The sequence below is a fragment of the Phodopus roborovskii genome, unplaced genomic scaffold (assembly GCF_943737965.1).
Source record: "Phodopus roborovskii unplaced genomic scaffold, PHOROB, whole genome shotgun sequence".
NCBI classification, from domain to species: Eukaryota; Metazoa; Chordata; class Mammalia; order Rodentia; family Cricetidae; genus Phodopus; species Phodopus roborovskii.
This window is the reverse complement of record NW_026126691.1, coordinates 2975541-2999333: the sequence shown is the minus strand read 5'-3', so window position 1 is coordinate 2999333 and position 23793 is coordinate 2975541. Positions and strand designations below refer to the sequence as shown.

At 46.3% G+C, this 23793-nt stretch overlaps 1 protein-coding gene across 10 annotated transcripts; it reads right to left on the bottom strand.

Moving 5' to 3' along the window:
- Positions 1-6629: 6629 nt before the first annotated feature.
- On the bottom strand, positions 6630-21746 carry Dusp13 (dual specificity phosphatase 13). Of its 10 annotated transcripts, none has more exons than XM_051174756.1 (5): positions 20594-20808; positions 18981-19108; positions 12579-12752; positions 8003-8223; positions 6630-7085 (listed from the first exon to the last, which is right to left on the bottom strand). In XM_051174756.1, exons 3-5 carry the CDS (start codon positions 12749-12751, stop codon positions 6883-6885), a joined length of 597 nt encoding a protein of 198 aa, XP_051030713.1. In that variant the 5' UTR covers position 12752; positions 18981-19108; positions 20594-20808; the 3' UTR covers positions 6630-6882. The 10 variants fall into 10 exon arrangements, with proteins under 10 accessions (XP_051030713.1, XP_051030712.1, XP_051030710.1 ...); XM_051174755.1 differs by lacking the exons at positions 18981-19108; positions 20594-20808 and adding exons at positions 13501-13590; positions 13900-13981; XM_051174752.1 differs by lacking the exons at positions 18981-19108; positions 20594-20808 and adding exons at positions 7699-7749; positions 13501-13981 and having other exon boundaries at positions 6937-7085.
- Between the last annotated feature and the right edge of the window lie 2047 nt (positions 21747-23793).

Genomic DNA, 23793 nt, shown 5'->3' with positions numbered 1-23793 from the left:
AATCCAAGTTTTTATTCAACACCTACTGTATGTTAGACTCTGGGCTACTTTTTTTTTTTGTTTGTTTGTTTTGGGTTTTTGCTTATCTTTAATATTTATTAAATATTTATTTATTTTATGTATATGAGTGCTCTATCTGCATGCCAGAAGAGGGCATCAAATCTCACTATAGAAGGTTGTTGCTGGAAATTGAACTCAGGACCTCTAGAACAGCAGCCAGTGGTCTTTACTGCTGAGCCTCTCCCCAGCACTTTGTTAAGAGTACACCTGCAATTAAAGCACTTGGAAGATGGAGGCAGAAGTATCAAAAGTTCAAGGTTAGCCAGGTGGTAGAGACACACACCTTTAATCCCAGCTTGGGAGGCAGAGGCAGGTGGATATCTGAATTGGAGGCCAGCCTGGTCTACAGAGCAAGTTCCAGGACAGCCAGGGTTGTTACACAGAGAAACCCTGTCTAGAAAAACAAAACAGAACAAAAGAATTCAGGTTATCCTCAGCTATATAGCAAGTTCAAGACAGCAAGCAAGATGCTGTCTCAAAAAAAAAAAAAAAAAAAAAAAAAAACTGAACTGGAGAGATGGCTCAACAGGTGAAGGTACTTACCAGGTACTTACCACTAAGCCTCAGTGTGAGTTCAGTCCCTAGGACCAGAATGATGGAAGGAGAGAGGGCACTCTCATAAGTTATCCTGTGACCTCCTCCACACATACACTGTGGCATATACATGTACACACACATAAATGGCAAAACATAAATGGAACAGCAAAAGCATAAGAGAGGAGCTGGGCATAGTAGTCTATTCCTATTTTGTGTGTCTGTGTGTGTGTGTGTGTGTGTGTGTGTGTGTGTGTGTGTGTTTTGTTTGTTTTTCGAGTGTTAGGATTAAAAGCATACACCACCACTGCCCAGCCAGGGGGTTCTTAAAGTCTGAGTGAAGATCTTGAGTTTAAGGGCAGCCCGGACTGCATAGTAAGATCCCATCTCATAAAAAGGGCTTGACTAGCCAGGCATTGGTGGCACATGCCTTTAGTTCCAGCACTAGGAGACAGAGGCAGGCAGATCTCTGAGTTTGAGGCCAGCCTGGTCTAAAGAGAGAGTGCCAGGATAGGCTCCAAAACTACAGAGAAACCCTGTCTGGAAGGCACTTGCTTGTTCAGCTCATCAGGGCACCGTGTGCAGTACATGGATGAAGTATGACCTCAGAGACACATTTGGAGAACCTCTGTGGGAAATCCAGTGTTATAGCTGATGATGTAGCTCAGTTAATAGAGCTCTTGTCTGGCATTCCAGAAGCCCTGGACATGATCCCCAGAGCACCGCAACTGTGATCCCAGCAGTTGGGAAGTAGAGACAGGAAGATCAGAAGTTCAAGGTCATCTTGAACTACGTGGATGAGGTTAAGACCAGCCTGGGGTACATGAGATCCAGTTTCAAAATAAACCAACAAAAATAACCCAGAAAAGAAAGTCAAGATTGTTATGGAAAATGGGACTGTCTCCTGGGAGCTTCCCTTTCTTAAGAGACAACTCTAATGTCCCTGGCTATAGACTGAAGCATTTTCCCAGGCTCTTGCTGAATGGGCACTAGACTGTTCTGTGTTGTGCCTCTGATGGTGCTGTCGTCAACCAGCTGTCCCTCCTTGCTTCTCCACTCCTGACTCCTGCTACCCACTTCTCTCCACCCACCCACATACATCCTATGACCTTTGACTCTGTTCATTCCCACAACCCCCTACCCAGAAAGTCTCATCAGGATGGCATTCCCCATTCAGCACAGAGCCCCCATTGATGACATTTCTTATATTAGAGTGTTCCAAAGCCCTCTGGGCAACTTGTGGATCAGAACATCCAGTAATTAAGATTAAAGATGACGAGAAGTAACCAAAGGTTTAAAAAATGGTGCCGTCAACAAGAGAGGGAATTCTGGGGCTGGAGAGGGCCTCAGTGTATAATAATAGTTGCTGATCTTGCAGAGGACCCAGGGTTTGTTTCCAGCTACCACATGACAGCTAACAAGTCTGTAACTCCAGTTACAGAGAATATAGTGACCCCTCCTGGCATCTACAGGTACTGAAAAAATGTGTTGGCTAGCCATACACATAGGCAAAACACACTTTAAAAGAAGATAGATGAAGGCTGAAGAGATGACTCAGTAGTTAAGAGCACTGGCTGCTCTTCCAGAAGTCCTGGGTTTAATTGCTAGCAACCACATGGTAGCTCACAACCATCTGTAATGAGATCTGATGCCCTCTTCTGTCATGTAGGCATACAGGCAGGCAGAACACTGTGTACATAATAAACCTGAAAAAAAAAATAGATGTAAGGAAAACAGAGGAGGAGTGGATCTGGGGAAGAGGGGAATTGGGAAGGGTACTTGGAGGAGTGGATGGAAAGGAAACTTCGGTCAGGATATAACATATGAGAGAAGAAAGGGGTACATGTTTCCTTCTTGTTCATGTAAAGGAAATGTGGAGGCAGAGGCTCACAATCCCACTCACACCCCACATAGCACCAGGGGGGCGGGAACAAAATATTTCCATGTGTTTATGTGTGGTGTGCAGTGTGTGTGGCAGAGGTCAGTGATAGAGTCTTTCTCCGATATTCTCCTTCAGGGTCTCTCAGTGAACTTGGAGCTCACTGTTTTAAGTAGGTGTGGTGGCCAGTGAGTCCCCAGGACCTGCCTGTGTCTGCTGCTTCAGTGCTGTGATTACAGATGTGGTTCCCCAGCTCTGGCTTTTATGTGATGGTTGGGAATATCAACTCAATTTGTCTTCCAATTGAGTTACCTCCAACACCCCATTCTTTTTATTTTATTTTATTTTATTTTATTTCTTTTCTTTTGAGACAGGATCTCACTATGTGTGCTTGGCTGGCCTGGAACTCACTATGTAGACCAGGCTAGTCTTAAAATCAGAGATCAACCTGCCTCTGCCTTCCAAATGCTAGGATTAAAGGCATGCGCAGCCACGCCTGGCTAACACACCATTTCCTGTGAAAGAGACTTCTCAGAGTGCTATGCAATAATTCCACTTCTGATTGGCTGAAATATAGTCACATGGTTATACTCACCTGAAAAACTTTAGTTGGCTTCCATTACCTTTCCTATACCAGCCCATTTCCTTGGGGGATTGGGAAATGGTTGCCTTCCCTGCCACCTGGCTTCTTCTGGCTTCCCTATCTTTTCCTAATGCACTCCCGGATTCTGAACTCCATATATAGTCCCAAGAATGTGCCCTGCTGAAACTGAGCTCCAGGCCAAGAGGAAGGCTCTGCCTCAGCCTCTAGGCACCCCAGCCCAGGAGGCAGGGTCAGGCTGCCCACATGCACAGGCCAGAATGACTTAGAGACTGGCCTCTGGAGCCACTATTTTGGGTGTTGCTGGCAATGTATGAGCAAGAAATAGCAACAAGGGCTAAGTTGTCAGGAGAACTTCTAGACTTTGGGGGTAAATAGTTTGGGCTGCTAGCTAGGACTATGTCTGATCTGGATAATTCCAGGCCCCACCAACTCCAGACTGAACTTAAAACAGATGTCTCTCCCTAGAGTTAGAGCAGCCATATGATCTGGCCTACATTCTGGGATGAAGCTGGGCACAGTAGCATGAGCCTTTTGCCATTCTCCAGCTATATACTGGGGCAGCCAATAGCTGTCCGGAACTGGGGCCAAGTACTGCAGAGGTGTGGCAGAGTCATCTGGCAGCACTTGTCCTAAAACTGGAACCCACATCCTGTTCTGACTTCTTCAGAGCCTCAGTTTGCTCATCCATAAAATTGGAATGTCAATTCATACCTACCAAGCTAGAATACTTTTATGTGGATTATAAACTGCAAATGAAGTAAAGAGAAGCTAAGATTCAGTCAAGTGGTCAGCTTCATCCTGCCAGGTGCCCCAACTTAGGGCACTGTCCACTTAGAAAGGGACACATTTTCTTTCATACAGTTGGGCGTCAAGCACTCACCCTTCAGGAATAGAGCAGAGAAGGAAAATGATCCTTAAGCCTTTCCCCAGAAGAGGTCAGAGCTGGTCTGCAGTCTTGGGAGGGGACTCTGAAGAATTCAAGGGAGTTTATAAGTTATGTATTGTGGGGAAGGGTGCCAGGTTAACTGGATGGGAGACATTGCTGGAGCAGAGAGATCACCCAGTCCTGAGACGTCAGGATCCAGTGTGTTTCATAGCCAGGTAACAGTAGGATGAACCCACAGCTGATGGCCCATGCACCCATGGAGCTGTACCTGAAGGGGTTGCAGGAGCCTTGTCCAGGATCACAGCTCTTATGCTTTGAGTCTGAAATGTCTCCTCCAGGCTCGTCTGTTTGAATGTTTGGTCCCCAGCTGGTGGTACTATCTGGGGAAGTTTTGGAGTCTTTGGGACATTGAGATGGGTTATGGGTGATAGACATCTGAAGGTTCTACCTTCTTCTGATTCCAGTCTGAGAGCTCTGCATCTGGCCTGATGTCATAGTCACTGCTCTATTGCTGTGAAAAACAAAAAACAAAAAACACCACGACCAAAGCAGTTCTTATAAAAGAAAGCATTTAACTGGAGGCTTGCTTGCTTGTCTCAAAAAACCCAAAACAAACAAACAAACTAAAAGATGTCTTCCTTTAAGTGGCTTCTAGCAGGTATTCTGCACAGTGGTGAGAAAATATGTGACATGGGCATGGCATCAACGGCTGAGAAACTGCTACAGAACAGAAAACCAGCAGGAAGAGAGGGTGGGGGTGGGCCATACAGAATGTTGAATGCAAAGTTCAGTTGAGTCTGAAGTTCAAGTGTAATATGCCAACGGAGGCGGCTGGTGGAATTGGAGACAGAACTTGTCCAGCATATGTAAAGACCCATCTCTTTCTGGATCTTTAGCCTGGAGATGTTCCTGAAGCTATGGGAGCTGAGGCTCACCCAGAAAAACAGGAGCATTGGAGGGAGGGAGAGGACAGAACCTGAGAAACATTCATGTTGTAAGGTCAGCCAGAGGAAGCATAGGATAAAAGGAAGGAAGCATCCAGAGAGTAGTGGGGACAGTCTATCATTTCACCCTCAAAATCAGGCCAGGACTGTGCTGTTTACCAGAGAGGAACCCAAGGTGAATTTCCTTTTCTCATGTAGCCCAGGGTGACCTCAAACTTGCTATGTACTGGGATGACCTTGAACTTCCGATCCCTCTGCCTCTACCTCCCAAATGCTGGGATTACAGGTCTGAGTCTCAAGATCACAGTTTATGCTAGGTGTGATGATTTGAATGAAAATGGCTCCCATAGGTGCATAGGAAGTGACACTATTAGTTATGGCCTTGTTGGAGGAAGTGTGTCACTGGGGTCAGGCTTTGTGGTTTCAAATTCTCAAGCCAAAAAAAAAAAAAAAAAAAAAAAAAAAAAAAAGAAAGAAAGAAAGAAAGAAAGAAAAAAGAAAACATGCTCTATCCAGGGTCAGTGTCACTTTCTCTTCCTGCTCCAAGTCACTTCTCCATCACCATGTCTGCCTGCATGCCATCATGCTTCCCACCATGACAATAATGAACTAAACCTCTGAAACTGTAAGCCAGCCCCAATTCAATGCTTTTCTTTATAAGAGTTGCCACGGTCATGGTGTCTCTACCCAGAAACAGAAGCCCTAACTAAGACACTGAGGATCAAACCTGGAGTCTTCATGCACACTAGGCAAGCACTCTACCAACTGAGCTACATTCCCAGCCCCTGCCTGGAACTTACCTATGTAGTCTAGGCTGGCTCTGAATTCACAAGGTTAGATCCATAGACATGAGTCTTGCTGCTTTGTTGTTTATAATGCCATGGATCAAACCCAGGTGTTTACATATGCAAGGCAAGCGCTTCATCCCTGCAATGCACCCCCAGCTCCAACAGTGAGTCTTATTAATTTTCATACTGTTCTTTTTTGTTATTAACTCTTGTGTTTTGGTGGTGGTGCATTCATACCACAGTGAGTGGAGGAGTGTGGACAATTTGTGGGAGATGGTTCTTTCTTTCCACCATGTGGGTCCCAGGGACTGAACTCAAGTCAAGTCATCAGGTTTGGCAGCAAGTACCTTTACCTATCTAGCTGTGTCGATAGACATTCATTTGCTTTTTTTAAAAATAAGCTTCATTTTATTTACTATTACTGTGTGTAGGCATGATATGTTAGGGTGTGCATATGTGCCATAGCATGAATGTGGAGGTCAGAGGACACCTTCATGGAGTCCATTCTCTGTCTTTACCTTTATAAAGGTAAAGGTGGAAGATCATCATAAGGTCATCAGGGTTTATGCAACAAACACAAATCCTTTGACTTGATGAGTCTTCTTGCTGGCCCCCAAAAGTGAATGTTAATTATAGCCTGGATATGACACTTGGTACATTTAAAAAAAAAAAGACAACCTCAGCCTTGGGGGAGGGTATGAAAGGGACAGAGTGAGGGAGGATGAGGGAGGAGTCACCTGGTCCTCAGCACCTCATCAAACCTCCTCTTGAACCCAGGACATTATTACTAACCGATCCCCACCCGCACACTCTCCTCATTGGGCCTTGCCATGTCCCCAGGTTCCTTTCTACTTCAGGCTGCTGAGTCAGACCTGGCAAGCCATCCTGAGGCTTGTGATCTTCATGACAATAAAGCCATTGTCTCACAAACATCTTTATTATGATGAACCTTTTATTATAGAGACGGACTGAATTTTCTTCTGCATAAAGAATTTCTGTTTTGGGTCAGGGAACTCCACCTGCTGAGGGTGCTACCCAGCCCACCCTGCCTCTGCCTCAGTGGAGCCCTGACTGCTGGAAAAATCTCAGGGTCTCTGGAAACAGCAGTGACTGCCATCCCCAGGGCCAGGCAGGTCAGGTTGGGCCACGCTGGATGGAGGGGGTCAGGGCTTCAGGTGCTCCTTAAGTCAGAGTCGCCCTGATTCCCGCCTCAGCCTGCTGTCCAGAACCTGAAGCTGTCGGAGAAAGCCTGAGTTGGGGCAGATATCTCGGTGGGCCTGCACCGTCTGGATGGCATCTACCAGTGTCATGTTCTCGCAGATCATGAGGAAGGCCAGCACAACTGTGGCAGAACGGCTTACCCCCATGGCACAGTGAACCAGCACGCGGCCTGTAGGAAAACCCACCTTTGAGAAGAAGGGACAGCTCTGGCATCCCTTCTGTCCACCTGTCTTGACATCCTGGAAAACTAACACTGTTCTTTTTGTCAGATAGGGCAATGAAGGCTCAGGTTCACACAGCAGTTCAGGGTAGAGGTAAGGTGAACAGCTGGGCCCCTTCTCCTGGTCCAGAGGGGCTTCCTCTGATAGCCCATTGCAACTCTAGGAGAGGGTCATCAAACTTCTAGAGTTCCTTGGATTTACATCACAGGGACTACCTTGCATCTACCTATGCTTCCTCTCTGAGCCTTTGCTAGGTCTCATGATTTCTGCCTGGTGACTGGACACTTTCTAAAGGATATGGTTATACTAGTGACCATAATGGATTGTGTGTGTGTGTGTGTGTTCATTGATGTGGTGGTACACATGATTGTTCAGGTGTGTATGCAAATGTGTACACATACATATGAAGGCCAGAAGTCAACTCTGGAGGTTGCTCCTCAGGTACTGTCTACCTTTGTATTTTGAGACAGGGTCTCTCACTGGCTAGGCTGCCCTGCCAGTGAGTCTCAGATACCCTCCTATTTTAATCCACCTAATGCTGGGAGAACAAGCACACATTACCATGCCTGCCTTTTTCATGCAGGTTCCCGGGATTGACCACAGATCTTCATCCTGCAACAGCAAGCACTGTACCAACTGAGCCATCTCTCCAGCCCCCTTGCTGACTCTTAGTTATATCTGAAATTGTTGATTTCCACGATATACTCATTAAGTGGTAATAGCCACCCACTCCTTAGAGTGGGAGGGTCGGTGATGGGGTTGGTGCTATGGGCTCCCTACCCATCAGTGCTACTGTAGAAATGGATAGCACCTCATCCCACCCTGCCCCCTCCCCCCCCCCTCAGCCCCTTCCCCAGCAGCTCACTTTGGGGAGTATTGAGGGCATCTTTGATGTATCGAGCAACAGGCAGAAAGTAAACACTGAGGTCAAAGAAGGGATTATCATCAGCCTCAATGCCATAGTACTCCACAGGTGTTCCACGGTAAAACTTGGCACCTGTGTCCACTTGAAACTTGCCTGCAGCGACATTCACAACATGGGTGATGCCCAGGTGGATCAGACGACTCTTGTCTCGGGCAGCATACCTGAGGGAAAGGCACATGGGAAGTTGGGAGGGGGTGGAGGTGGGTCTCGTGGGGTAAGAATTTGGCCTCCCCCTGTTCTCCTCCAAGGGCGGGGACTAAACAGTGAAGGCAATGCTCTATACCAGTGTTCTCAACCTTCCTAATGCTGTGACCTTTTGATACAGGCCCTCACTACATCATGGTGACCCCCAACACCATAAAACTATTTCATTGCTACTTCATAACTGTAATTGTGATGCTTTTACTAATCATAATATAACTATATGATATGAAGGTTATCATATATGCAACCCTTGTGACCCCAAAGTAGCCGTGACCCCACAGGCTGAGAAACACTGCTTTAGCCCTCTCATCTCAGGAAACTTCCTGGAGTGATGTTTAGCTACATGTATTGAAAGCCTTAGAAATATGTGTATACTTTTGTGTAAACACTTTCTTTTTAGGAACATGCTGAAAGGAAGAATTCAAAATGTGCCAATAGACATATAAGCTGAATTTAGTGATATTTGGAAGAGAAGATTTGTTGTTGTTGTTGTTGTTGTTGTTTTGTTTTCAAGACAGGGTTTTTCTGTGTAGCGCTGGCTGTTCTGGAACTCGCTCTGTAGACCAGATTGGCCTCAGACTCAGAGAGATCCACCTGCCTCTGCCTCCCAAGTGTTGGGATTAAAGGTGTGTGATATCACTGGCCAGCTGAGAATTTATTTTTTTGACAGAAAAAAAAAAACAACTTTATTCTGTAGTAGGTTATTAAGTATGGTATACTAATCCTCTTTTATCTGTGGCTTTCCTTTTCAGAGTTTCATTTACCCACAGTAAACTATGGATTTGAAATAGCAAAAAAAAAAAAAAAAAAAAATTATAAGTAAACAATAGATTTTAAGTTTTGCACTGTCTTGCTGTGTTGTACCCAACGCTGTCAGTTAGTTGTGAAAACAGCAGTAGTTGTCAACTTTACAGATCTATGTAGAGGAAACTTCAACTGAGCAATTGTCACCATGACTGGCCTATGCACATGTCTCTGGGCATGTTTTAGTTGCTAACTGATATAGGAGGATAGAGCCCACTATGGGCAGCACCATTCCTAGCTGGTGGGCCTGAGCTGTATAAGAAAGGTAGTTTAGCAAACCCAAGGAAACAAGTCAGTAGGTAACATTCCTCCATGGTTTCTGCTTCAAGCTCCTGCCTTAGCTGCTATTGATGGTCAACTGTAACTGTAATCCACATAAACTCTTTCTTCCCTAAGTTGGTTTTGGTCAATGTTTTATCATAGCAATAGCAAGCTAAAACAAGCATTATCCTTTTAGCCAGTGTATTCACATTGCATGCTACATTAACCATTAATTGTTTATTAGCTATCTCAGTTATAAGATTGACCGTCATGGTATCAGAAGCCTGCTTTCAATTAGCCCTTAGTTAATATAACTACTGTTTTATTACTAGTGTTACTTTCTCTCTATCTTTCTTTCTCTCAGTAAATAAGTAATAAGATTTACTTATTTATTATGAAGTGTTCTGTCTGCATGTGTGCTTGCAGGCCAGAAGAGGGCACCAGACCTTATTATGGATGGCTGTGAGCCATCATGTGGTTGCTGGGAATTGAACTCAGGACCTCTGAAAGAGCAGCCAGTGCTCTTAACCACTGACCCATCTCTCCAGCCCCTACTAGTATTACTGTCTTAATCTAATTTACAAATTAAACTTTACAAAGGTCTGTATTGGTAAGGAAAAAACCAGCATATATTATGAGCATTTGATACAGTCTTCAGTTTTAGATATCCGCTGGGGGAACACATCCCTCATGTGAAGCAAATTCCTGTGTGTCTAAATGATGACATACCATGACTCACTAAAATGTGGTAAATGCAGGTAAGCAAGGGAAGAAGTTTATGCTTTATCAAGAACCTGTGAAAATGCAGGCTATAAAGTAGAATGTTATAAGAATTTTTAAATATGCAGTAGGATTCATTTAAAAAGCTTTCTATATAAAGTATAGCTTAAGAAAGTATTACAAAGTGGTGGTAATTTTATCCAAAACATAACTGTGAAAAAGCACATGTGTGTTTTTTAAATTCTACAAGGATTTTTATCTCTGTGAAAAGAGGAATATTGTTAACTGGATATTAATCCATGCTTTAATTAATTCTAAAGATTTATGTATGTGTATGGGTGTTTTGTCTGTGTACATCAGCACATTGGGAGAGGGCATCAAATCCCATGGGATGATAGCTGTGAACTGCTATGTGGATGCCGAGAATTGAACTCAGGACCGCTGGAAGAACAGCCAGTGCTCTCAACTATTGAGCCATGTCTTCAGCCCAACTAATTCCAAATAGAAAGGAAAAATTCTAAATTCTTTCTATATATTTAGTCTATATTTTCTAAAATTTAAGAAAACTCTCAGGGGAAAAATAACAGTTTCTGTCTGTCTGCCTGCCTTCCTTTTCTCTGGTAGAAACCTTGGGAAACTCATGTTTTCCCAGGATACCTGTACTAAACACTACTAGGATCATTTAGTAGTTAAAAGTGGGATCAGTACAAATAATTTGTTGTATAATCACACAATAGAATACTATATAATAACAACTGTAGCTATACAAAAAACATTGTGTCACACAGTTTTAAACCAAATGATTCTGTCCATGAAATACATACAATGGGGGCTGTTTGGCACACAAGTGTGAGGACCTGAATTCAAGTCCCTAGCACCCACATAAAAGCCAGATGCAGTGGCACATGTCTGTGACATACCATTGCTCCTAAGATGAAAAGGTGGTAGAGACAGGAAAATTCTCAGAAGCTCATGGGCCAGCTAGCCTGGCCTGCACAGCAACAGACAGTAAAGCAGAAGATGTGTTCTCTGACCTCCACATATGCATTGTAGCAAGTGTGCACCTGTGTTAACACGAATGAATACATAAAGATGTATATATGTATACATATGCACATATGCAAAAAGTTTTTTTTTTAATTTATGTACATGTGATCACAGGGTATTGGTGGCACAGACCTTTAATCCTAGCACTTGGAAGCAGAGACAGGCAGATCTCTATGAGTTCGAGGCCAGCCTGGTCTACAGATCGAGTTCCAGGACAGGCTCCAAAGCAACACAGAGAAACCCTGTCCCTAAAAACAAACAAACAAATAAATAAATATGTATGTATGTACATGTGTGTGCTCCTGTGAGATTATATTCACCGTGTGCATGAAGGAGCCAATGGAAGTCAGAAGAGAGAATTGGATCCCCTGAAACTGGAGTTGCAGTCAGTTGTGAGCTGCCAAGTGGGTGCTGGGAACCAAATTCAGATCCTTTGCAAGAGCCATTTCTTTAGCCCCACAAGATAAAAAACAACAAAACAATTTAAGTATTATTTCATTATTTCATTCTAACTTTAGAAGACAGGCAAAAGGCACATCTATATTGTTTAGGTGGTAAAACTTGAAAGAAAAATAAAGAATGCTTTTGAAATGAGTGTAAGGCCAGGCAGTGGTGGTGCATACCTTTAGACCCAGAAGTTGGGAGGCAGAGGCAGGTAGATCCCTATAATTTCAAGGCTAGCCTAGTCTACCTAGATAATTCCATGTTAGCCAGGGCTATAATGAGACCCTGTCTCAAATAAAAACAAAAATGGGGGGAGAGCATAGGGAAGTGAGTAAGATGTGAGAACTTGAAAAATCTCTGCCAAACCCATTGGTATGTACAATGAATATACATCAATTTAAAGAATAATGAGACTGGCATGGTGGCTCGTGCCTTAATCACAGCACTTGGAAGGCAGAGGCAGGAGGACCTTTATGAGTTTGAGGCCAGCCTGTTTTACCTAGTGAGTTCCAGGACAGCCAGAGCTACACAGTGAGATGATGATCATGGTGAGATCATTATTTTAGGCAGGCTAGGCATACAGATCAATTTGGAGAGTGCTAGCCTAGCGCACACAGATTTACCTAGCACATACTCTGGGTTTGATATTCTGCATAAAACAGTACACTTGCAATCCCAGTGCTTTGTAGGTGGAGCCTGGAGAATCAGAAACTCAAGGTATCCTCAGGTATTGTAGGGAGTTAAACCAACCTGGGCTACCTAACACATTATCCAAAAAAAAAAAAAAAAAAAAAAAAAAAGTCACTTAAAGAGCAGTTATCCACCCAGGAGTGGAACTTGCACAAGGAATTCCCTATTTCTGAAATATGAAACTGTGTGTTTTGTATGTTTTTCTTATCTGTGTTGTGCTTCTATACTAAACATAAGAAAGACAAATGTAGGCAATGGTGAGAAGCAGTGGATACCATCTGAAGGAGGCTTGTCTTGCTACTCACACCCTTCTGCCACCCCCAACTCCTGGGTGAATCTTACTTACGCATCTCCCAAGAAAAGATTGGGCCAGACCTCATTGATGTGGGTCAGTGTGGTGGTCCGACGGACCCACAGCAATCGCTGCAGTGAGGCCAATGTGGGTGGCTGGTAGCGGGACACCTCCACTGCCCCGTGAATCTTTGGCCTCCGAAGGTCCTGCTTCTGCAGTGAATCCATCCTGGAACAGAGTGGACACAACAGCAGCTGCAGCAGGCTCCTCAAGGATGGGTCCAGTGGACAGGGAGGCCTGTGATGCAGTGCCAGGAGCTCCTGGGATGCTGTGGGACCAGCCTCAGCTGTGCTGAATGAGGCTAGAACCTAGAACCTTTTCCCTGGGAACAAGGAGAACTAGAATTCCCTTGTCAATGCCATGGCGCTAAGCACACCTTTCCTAAGGTTGTGGATGTTAGAAATGTTGGCCTTGGGGACTTTGGAGATCTCTGTAGGACAAATCAGTGCAGACCCTTCCCTGTAAGCCACTGGAAATCCTAGCTGGCTCAGGCTCTCAGAAAGCACCCAGGATGTCCATCCAAACCCAGGCAGCTCATCTCCAACCCCTACCCCTGATATTTCTAGGACTGGTCCTCAAACCCCCACTTTCAGGTGCTTGAGGTCAGAGCACTGTCCAGGGTCAGAGCCCAGCTACAGGTTGACACTGATCAACTTTTTCACACCAAGTGAGCCAGGCCTCTCATATACAGATGTATATTTCCAGTTTTTTTGAGGGGGGGGTGTCAAATCAACGACATACAAAGACAAACAGCTGATGACAACCCTGGGGTTGATATCCATTTCTAAGTGACTTCAGTTCCTTCTCCAAACCTTCCAGTGCCAGGGGGTGATCACCAACTCGTGTGTCTCCTGTAGGGAACCTGCCAGGGCTGAGCTACACATCTGCTTATAGGTCCCAGGCTTTTCCTCCTTACCCCCGTGACTCAGGCCAGTGCAGCTGTGCAGGCCTCACCCGGATGGGGTGGGCTGTGTCTGGAGTCAGCTGGCTCAGGCCATCCGGGACCCTGCAGAGCTGGGGTGTCAGAGGCACCAGAACCCCGGCCTGGGGTCTTAGTGGGAAAGGGGACCTAAGTTGGTCAACTTCCCCTGGCCCCTTCAAGGAGTAGCTAGAGAAGGTACAGACTGGGTAGAGCCTCTTTTCCCTCTGGTAGGCAGTGCCAAGACCAGAAAAAGAAACGGGTACCCAGGAGGCCACTGGCTTGGCCAAGCTCACCCAGCGGGTTGATGGTGAGCTGGGAGGAAATGAGGACCGGGCTTTCTCCCTCATCCCCCTCTGTGACCTCTCAGGGCAGGCTGAGTGACCTGCCACCTACCTAGGGCATGGTCTGGGGCCAGGAATGGGGGACTGGGTGCAGGGGCAGGACTCTGCATGTGAGTGGAATAGTCCTAAGGCAGATTCCGTCCAGAACACAAATGCTGTGAAGCGCCTAGAATTCCAGGTCCACACATTTTGAGCCAGTGGGGTGGGGGTGGGGAGGATGAGAGCAAGCCTAGGCTACTTGGAAGCAGTGGCCCTTCTCCCTAGTGTTTCTTCATCTCTCCCTAGTGTATCTGGTATTGAAAACACTTGTCCTTATAACCCTCCTGAAGATGGGAGACCAACTGAAGAGGTACCTAGAGAACACACTTCCCTTAAAAATTGGTCCAGATACATTCTGCAGCCTAAGCAAGTTTTCACTTCTGTCCCTACCTGAGTTCCTCAAGTTAAAGATTGCTGGGGTTGCCTGACTTCAATAGATTCTCTGGTATTCTGCTGGCTGCAAGAGACAGGAATGACTCTATATGAAGTATCGTCAGACCAAGGGACATTGGGTTGGAGGGAACCGCTGAGGCCAGAAGAGTCCAACAGCCACACTGGCCTGGAGCCACCTGGTAGACTGCTCCAGCTCTGAGTGGAACCAGAGAGGGATTTGGGAAAACCACAGGCCCCTCACAGGCCTGCTAAATTTGGCATGGGGTAAGGCTGCCCCCTGGTGGTCACTGGCTACCAGGCAGCACAGCTGGCCCAGGGGAACTATGTCAGGGATTTAGGGGCAATTTTTAGCCTTCTAGGTGTAACCTAGATGTGTAGGAAAGGTTTTTCTTAGACTTAGGACTTAGGTCAGGTCCTGCCTAGGGCTTTGCTTCAGGCGCTCAGGGTATATGAAGCCCAGCTATCTGCTCAGGTCCACTGAGGGCCCCTCCCACCTACCAGGCAAAACCACACATTCACTCAGAGATCCATTTTTTTAAGCCTTACCCCTCCCCACATTCCAAAGGCAGTCCAGGAACACAGTTCCCTTGATTCTTTCTGCCCTTTGGTCTATAGAGGGCCCTGCTTGACACTGACTTGTGCATCTCAGCCATGTCAGAATGAGACATGGCTGAATGTCCTGCTCCTTGTACACTCATGATAGTCCTAAAGCTGCTCCCTGGTGACACCTGGCCCCATGGCTTCAGCCAAGCAGCTGCCTCTGTGTTTGATTACTCACACTGCCACTGTTGACAGGGTAGACAGGGCACACACTTGCTTTCTGTTGACTTCAGACTCACTCATCTCTAACGTGCTCTCTGTTGCCTGCCTTCCAATTTCTCCCAGGAACCATAGCCTTCTAGAATACTACTGCGCATGCCCGCAGTCTCAGGCCTTGCCCAACCACTTGGGGGCAGGGCAGCTGTTTGCTGCCTACCTCTTTAGCTGTGACCCCAGGACATATTCCTCCTGGTCTTCCCTGTCTCCCCCCCCCCCACACACACACACACCTGCATAGGCCACATGGGGCTGGAGTTCTCACAGGAGAACACTGAGGAGTCTGGGAAAGGGACCTTGGGAACCATAGCAGGCAGATGCCAAGGGTGGGCCCTTGGTGTTCTCTGCCCAGTGTGCTTCTCTGCACTCCTGGAGGGAGACAGGACTGAGTGAGAGTCTCTGAGCCTAGATCTTCACTAGGAGCTGCTGGGAGACCCCCCCCCCCATGGCATCATAAATGATATGTGCCTCTATCACAGGAATGGGGCATCACGTTATTTATATTACCGTGATCATTCTCATCCTTTTAGGACTCAGCAGTGCCCTGCAGAGGATAGGTCTCTACAGTGCCAAGTTTCACCTGGGTCTCTGTGTTTCTTGATTATATTCACAGCTTAAGGAAACACATTACAGACCAGACAGAGCCCAGTACTCACATTTTCCCACTAAGTCCACACAGTCTTCTCATGTGGCAGGCAGTATCCACACCCCACTTTACTGATGAGAAAACTGAAGCTCACAGAGATAAAGCAGTAGGCCCAAAGTCACATAGTGGTGAGAGGCAGAGTCTCTCACCCAGTCCTCAGAGTTGCCCAACACACAACATAGGTAGAGGTGCTCTGGGTACCATTACCCAGCATTCTCAGGGGCCCCCTGAATTAGGGACATTTACCCACCTGTAAGGAGATCCTACCCGGGCTGTAGTCTTCTCTGACAGGCAGTGTGTACTACCGACTTCTAGCTGCCTGTCTCTGCACACTTGATGCTGTTTCTATTTTTTGATTTGAGTTTAATTATAAAGCATGCTGCCTTTCCCTTCTGCCTCCCCTTGCCACTCCCCACTTGTCTATTGGTCCCAGGGCATGGTCAGCACCAGGCTAGCCAGGTACTTTCTCATAATCCCAGGCCTCAGTCTTAACGTTAGGCATACAGGAAGCTCTGGGGGTTTGCCTGTGCTGTGTAGCCTGAGTCTATTTGGCCAGCTAGTGGGGGAAAGGAAAAAATCAAGCAAACCATCTTAAAAATTTTCTTTAGAGCTGGGCAGTGGTGGCACATGCCTTTAATCCCAGCAGTTGGAAGAACTCTGTGAGTTCAAGAACAGCCTGGTCTACAGAGTGTTCTAGGCCAGCCAGGACTACAGAGTGAGACCCTGACTAAAAAAATGAAACAAAATATACACAAAACAAAACAAAAAATACCTCCCTTTGGGGCTGGGAGGTGTTGCTCAGTGGTAAAGCACTGAATTCCGTTCCAGCACTGCCCAAAACAGATAGACAGATAGACAAATATCCCTCCCCCAAACTCCCTTGGCTTTCAAAGGTTACTCAGCAAGGGCAGAAGAGCCAAAAGGATCTATGCTGGAGGACGGAGATGAAATAGCTCAAGGCATGTGCACACTGGTGCCATTCATACTTCAGTGCATAGGCCTAGAAGCCTCTATTTGGGGGTTACTAGGTCAGGTGTAAGATCTGGTAGATTTAGTCGAGGTATCATAGGCAAAGTTGTTAGGGGATTACGGAGCAGGTGTGTGTGGTCAGGGCCTTCTCCAGGGACAGCTCTCCTCTCCACTGCCCTCTCCCTCCCTCAAAGACAGTGATGCCCAAGGGGTATGCCTAGTGAGGGCCCACTAGATTTGACATGAAAAACCTCTCTAGATGCTCTAGTCATATACCCATACCATAATACTTCCCAGCCCTAACACACACACACACACACACACACACACACACACACACACACACACACACACACACACAGCTAAGACTCAGCCACTGCTGGGGTCCTTGAGCCTCGGGGAGAGCTGGGGAAAGCATTCAGAGACATCCTCACTAGCCCCATCGGGGAACTTGAGGAACCCTGTCCTGTCACAGAACCTCAGCTGACAGAGCCCACTCCCACCTGTGGAGACAGAAAACAGTGGCTAAGGGGGTGTGAGGCAGACTGGAGGAAGTTGATGAAGCAGCAGGCTCGTAGGTGAGCCCCACAATGGGCCCTTTCCATCTTTGGGGCATCCACCTGGGCTAAGACTGCCATTAGGGCCAGGGCCAGAGTAGAAAACTGGCAGAGTCTGGTGGCCGAGAGTGAGGATTGGCTCTGGAGAAGAAAGAACCTTCATGCCACAGGTAAACAAAGGTCTAGGTCAGGATAGGGGCCAGAGTTATTACCTAGCCTGCTTCAGGATCAAGTGATACAGGTACCAGGAGAAATGATGAGGGTAGGATTGATGTCAAGGGCTAATGGAGAGAGATGATCTCTCTGCACAGCCCTCTCATCCCAGGGCCTCAGTTGTGGGGTTGCTGGGGACAGTTGTACAGTGTGTGTGCTGCAAATCTCTGGAGGCTCTCATGACACAGACAACTTTGTAGATGTCATTTTCACAAATTGGGCAATGGGGCAGCTCAGTCAACTTCCTCCAGACGAGCTGTCCAATGGGCAAGATGTTGAGGTAGGAGGCCAGGGTGTCTGAGACTCCAGGCTAAGGAAGTAGAGTGACTGGGCATGATACAAAATCTGCTACTCTGCCTTGTTTCCCGTTCCTGTCTAGAGGGGAAAGAGCAGGCAGTGAACTTGAGGCCTACACGGGTTACTAACACCAGCATATTTCAGAGGAAGCGTGTGCAGCTGGCTCTGCTGGTGCCTGGGAATTTGGTAAAGTCCTACGGGCCTTTAGCAGAGCCTGGGCCGCACTCAGAAGCAGGTAGGAAGGCCTTACCTACTGTACATATGGCTTCCTAACCCTAGTCCTTCCTTCCTCACCTCTCTTTTATTCTGTGTGTGTCTGTGTAAGGGGGTGGGGTGGGGGGGTCTCTTTCTCTCCCTTTCTCTCTGTGTGTGTGTGAGCGCGCACATGCTTGTGTTTGAATATCTCAGTACCACAGTGTGTGGGTGTCAGAGGACAACTTCAGGAGTTGATTCTCTGTCATCTGCCTTATTTGAAACATGTTTTTTTTTTTTTTTTTTTTTTTTTTTTTTTGCTTTGTTCCACTTCATATGCCAGGTCCAGTGACTTCCGGGGATTCCTTTGTCTCTTGTCTCCTATCTCCCAATGCACTATGAGGTTCAGTTTTATATGGGTTCTGGAGATTCAAACTTAGGTCCTTGTGTGGCAAGTGCTTTTACCCATTGAGCCATCTTCCACTTTTCTCTGTTCTCTGGAGAGCTAAAGGGTCCAGGTGGGACGGCTGGAGAGATGTCTTAGTGGTTGGCAATGGCTGCTCTTCCAGAGGACCCAGGTTCAGTTTCCAGCACCCACATGGCAGCTCACAACTGTTCCTAACTCCAGTTCCAGAGGATCTGACACTCTTACACCAGTGCACATAAAATAAGGGGGCAGGGCTAGAGAAATGGCTTAGCGGTTGAGAGCACTGGCTGCTCTTCCATAATGGTGCTCTGTTCTGTCCTGCAGGCACACATGCAGACAGAATACTGTATATATAATAAGTAAATAAATCTTTTTTAAAAGTGGGGGAGGGTATAGGTGGGAGGATGGCCTGTCAGGCACTGGATAGGCAAGTGGAGCCCAACAGCTTGGAAAAGAGAGTGAGTCCTCACTTTCAGCCACACACCGCCCTGACAAGCAGCTTCAGCTCAGGCTCCATTGTCCAGGCCCTCAGCTGATTCCTCACTGCTGGCCACACTCAGCTTTGCCTCCTTGCCCTTCCTTACCTGGCTCCTTAGCTCTGGCCTGCACCCCGCAGTTGCTGATCCAGCTGGCAGAGCTGGCGGAGGAAACCACGATTGGGGAATATGCCTCGGTGCTCCTTCACAGTGATCACTGCCTGCTGCAAGGACAGCTGCTGGTGCAGCATGAGGTAAGCCAGGACCTGATCTTTCAAATGCATAGGCTAACATCTGTCTTGAACTACATTCCAAACCCTCAACATGACTTTAAAAAAAAGCCTTTGAGGCAGGTGGTGGTAGTGCATGCCTTTAGTCCCTGCACCCAGGAGGCAGAAGCTGGTAGATCTCTGAGTTCCAGACTAGCCTGCCATCTAATTCAGAACAGCCAGGACTACACAGACAAAACAACAACAACAACAACAAAACCAAAAAACAGAGGTCTCAAAAAAATAAAAACAAGCCTCGAGGACTAGAGATCCTGACCATGCACCTCACCTTGGTCATCAGAACCTACTCCAAACCTCAGCTTTGTAAACACAGGCAGACTTTCAGTGCCTTGGAACTGTCATAGCCTCTGGCCTTTTCCTCTGATCTTGATCTGACTGGCCTTTGCTCATCAATCAAGTCACATCAGCTTTCCTCACCACTGAAGGTATCCCTTGAGTCACCAAGCAATTAGTCCTTGCTGCATGTTACATAGGGAAACTGCTGTAGAGGGAAATCCCTGACACAATGGTCCTTTGGATTGGGTGTTTACGTAGCTCTGCACATTTGCTCTCTCATATCATTAACACTCAGGATATGTCACTGATTAGCTCTGGTTCTACAAGAGTAGGGGCATTGACTTACTTAAGTTCTTTACCTGACACAGAGTGAATAATGACTAGGTGATGGATGAACAGTTGCAAAAAAAAAAAAAAGAATATCAATAAAGAGCAACATGAACCCTGCCAAATCCCTCATCACAAAAAAAAAAAAAAAAAAAAAAAAAAAAAAAATGAGGACACTGGCTTGTCTTGTCTAGGGTCACATGGAAAAGGGGCATGGCTGTTTCCCAAGATGAACATGAAGAAAGGACCCCAAGGCCTCTCAAGGCCCGTTGTATCCTGGGTGTTTTGTTTTGTTCATTTGGAGGTACTTTAGGGTGGACCTCTGGGTACCATGTGGTGCTTTCCCAGGGCTTTTGCAAAGTAAGAATTGTTCTAATGTTTGCAAAACCTGGCTTCCAGCTGCATTTATTTTGGCTTTGCAATTTGGCCTTACTTTCTCCAAATGTTGTGTTGGTTTTGTTTTGCTTTGTTTCTGAGATAGGGGTTCTCTGTGTTGCCCTGGATATTCTAGAACTAACTCTGTATACTAGGCTGACCTTGGACTTGCAGAGATACACCTGCCTCTGCCTCCCAAGTGCTAGGATTAAAGGCATGCGACTGACTTTCAGCACCTGTGAAGCAGACAGATAAGATGCTGAGGCATAGAGCAGAAGATTGTTAAAGCAACAACAACAAAAAGAGAAAAACAAATGCAACACACAACACACACACACAAACAAAAACAAAACAAACAAACAAAAAACACAGTCTTGGGAGGATGCTGAGGATTGAGGGGAAATGGATCTGCCCCCCAAAAGTGAGCAGAATGGACTCAGCCCCAAGTCCTACCCCCAGGTGTGTTGAGGGCACAGTGGATGAAGTCAGCTGCTGAGGAGAAGTAGGTGCTGATATTAAAATCAGGGAGGTCGTGGGCTGGTACCCCCAGGTAGCTCACACTGCTGCCGTAGAAGTCAGGGCCTCCCTGACAGTAGAGTAGTCCCCCGTGGGCGGCGTTCAGCACATGGGTGATCCCCAACTTCCACAGCTCAAAGCAGTTATTTGCCGTAGCCCTGGGAAGGACAGAAAGGGGCCTGGGTATGGGCTGAGCCTCCTCTGGGTTAGGAAGGAAGCTTTGTTTGATCTGATTTGAAGAGGGTAAAGCTATAAGGGTAGAAAGGGAGCTAGAATTCATCTATACTGAGCTGGGTCTGCAGCTCTCTGTCCCAGCCCCAGAGCTTTCTATTGGCTACTTGGTAGCGTAGTGTGAGGGCTATGTTTAGATCTCTTTTGCTGTCTCAGGCAGCCTGACCCCACCAAAGGCAGGAAGAGATTGCTTCAGCCCTGAGAACTAGCTGCCCCTCCCTTCTTGCCACATGTCCTCTTACTCATATACATCATCTAGAGTCACTTAGTCACCACATCATACTTGCTACTAATCTACAAATATTTGGAAGTGACACCTTTCCTGATTCATCCTAGGTCAGGTTTCTCCACCCACTCAGTGTCCCCAAGAGGCAAGCTGGAGCCAGAATGTATGATCTGTGTCTATGTCATTTCATATTCCAAATGTTATTGCTTCCCCAGACTGGCCAGTTGTCTAAGATGTGCCTGAAGACCCCAGGGATCTTCCAGCCAGGAACTCCCTCAGACCTTCCCAAGAAACAAAACCAAAATACTCAAGCTCCCCCTGCTGTTAGAATCGCTCCTGGCACTTAGGAGTCCTGAGAAAATTGCTGGCCCAAGATGGGCTATAAGCAAGGAGTTCTTGTTCCCTCTCTGCCACCTCCTCTGGTAAAGAGTTCAGGATTAGTTCTCCTTGACCCACTCCTACAACCCTGTCAGCAGTCACTCACGCATCTCCTATGAAAAGGTTGGGCCAAACTTCATCTATGCCGCTGCAAGAGGCTCTCCCGGCCCTCAGGAGCTCTTCCAGCTGCAGGACATTGGGGCAAGGTGTGGCTTCCTTTTCTTCCCCCAGTTTTGGGATGGAGGCCTTAGCCATGGGCCAGACTGCCTACCCCTCTGCCTCTGCCTTCAGCTCACTCTCCTCTGCCCTCCTGTGTCATTTCTTCTTCCCAAAGATTGGCAGTGACAGGTGGGACAAAGTGACTCAGCAAGTCCCAGGGGCCTCCAAAGAAGGCAAGACCTATTTCTCTTATGCCAACTCTCATCCCTGAAGTCTCTGAGAATGTGGAATTAGAACCCTACAAGTCATTGTCTTTCTCCACCTCCATCAGTTTCTTCTGTAAAGTTAAGTACATAGCTGCCCTGGAGAATTGTTTCAAGAGTTAAACAAAACAAAAGATTCACTGTGCCTAACATATAGTAGGTGCTTCAAAATAGTTTAAGTCATAGGTTTAGAGCCCTTGCATAGATTATTAGGTTCTGAGGACATAGGTAAAGCACTGAGTGATGAATGTTAGAAGAGAACTTTGGGCTACAAACTGTGTGGGATACCAAAGGCTCTGGATTAGATGGGGAAGAGGGGCTATTATCTGAGTTGTGGGGTCAGAGAAACTTAGGGAGAAGACATGGAGGAAACATGGTGTACCCAGAAATTAAGATCTGAATGATGGTTCTATAACAAAGATAGCTAATTTCTTTCTTTCTTAAGATTTATTTATTTATTATGTATAGTGCTCTGTATGCATGTATAACTGCATGACAGAAGAGGGCACCAGATCCCATTATAGATGGTTGTGAGCCACCATGTGGTTACTGAGAATTTGAACTCAGGACCTGTGGAAGAACAGCCAGTGATCTTAACACAGCCATCTCTCCAGGCAATAGCTGATTCTTTAAAAGAGAAAGCTGATGGGACCTTGTATGTCAAAGAGAGGTGAGCAAAAATTGCCCTGGGTTCTGAGAGTCAAAGAACCTGGCAGTAGAAACATTTTTTTTAAAAGTTTGTTGTTGTTGTTATTATTATTATTTCTTTCCTCCAGACAGGATTTCTCTATGTAACAGCCCTGGCTGTCCTGGAACTCACTTTGTAGGCCAGTCTGGACTCAAACTCACAGAGATCCACTTGCCTCTGCCTCCCAAATGCTGGGATTTAAGGCATGTGACACTACTGGCTGACTAAGATTTATTATTTTATAAATAAAGATATTTTATTGCAGGGCAGTGACGGCACATGCATTTAATCCCAGCACTCAGGAGGCACAGGCAGGCATATCTCTGTGATCTCAAGGCCAGCCTGGCCTACAGAGTGAGTTCCAGGACAGCCTCCAAATCTACATAGAGAAACCCTATCTCCAAAAACAAAAACAAAAACAAACAAGAAAAATAGTATTGGTACTAGAGAGATGGCTCAGTAGTTAAGGGCACAGACATACATGCAGGCAAATACTTATAAAATAATATGTTTAAAAACTATTTTGTCTGATTGTTTGCATATGCCTGTGTCAAATGCATTCACTGCTAGCTGTGGCTAGAAGGGATTGTTGAATTCCCTTGAATTAGAGTTCTAGGTGGTTGTGAGGTGTCATGTGGTACAGAAGATTAAATTTAGGTCTCCTGCAAGAGTAGCAAGTGCTCTAACCACTGAACTACAAATTTACCCCCATTAGAAACATTTTAAGGATGTGAGAGGTCTCTGCCTGCAAGGGATTACGAGATGAGATGTCTTTCACTGTCTCATGTTGCTTCATGGATACCTTGAAGGGTATGAGGACACTGAGCAGATTCCTGGCTAACCCTACTCTAGATTGAAGGGAAAGGCCACATCAGGCACCCATGACTACCCTTCTATCACCTCAGAACCTGTCCCCAACCCCTTCAGAAACACCAAAGCTGGTCCTGCATTGTTCAATAAAGTAGAGCCAAAGAGGACCCAGAGTGCAAGCTGCAGATGGCTTTGGACGTGGTTTCTGGCAGTCCTACACTTGGATTAGAAGGGGCCATTCCTTTAGGGTGGTGCATAGTAGTGATAGGAAAGAACACAGGTTCTGATGACAGTCTGGGTTTAGAATGCCAGCTTGGATACATATTGACTGTACTATGTCAGGCTACAATGTTTCTTGCCTTTTCTGTCTGTGTGAGATCTA

Excerpts from the sequence above, each read along its gene's own strand:
- Dusp13 (XM_051174750.1), bottom strand. The coding sequence starts at position 13,853 with ATGAGGGAGAAAGCCCGGTCCTCATTTCCTCCCAGCTCACCATCAACC. Across the intron at positions 12,753-13,500 it reads CACTGGCCTGAGTCACGGGG|GATGGATTCACTGCAGAAGC; the intron begins GTAAGGAGGAAA and ends ACTCTGTTCCAG. Across the intron at positions 8,224-12,578 it reads AATCTTTTCTTGGGAGATGC|GTATGCTGCCCGAGACAAGA; the intron begins GTAAGTAAGATT and ends CCTTTCCCTCAG.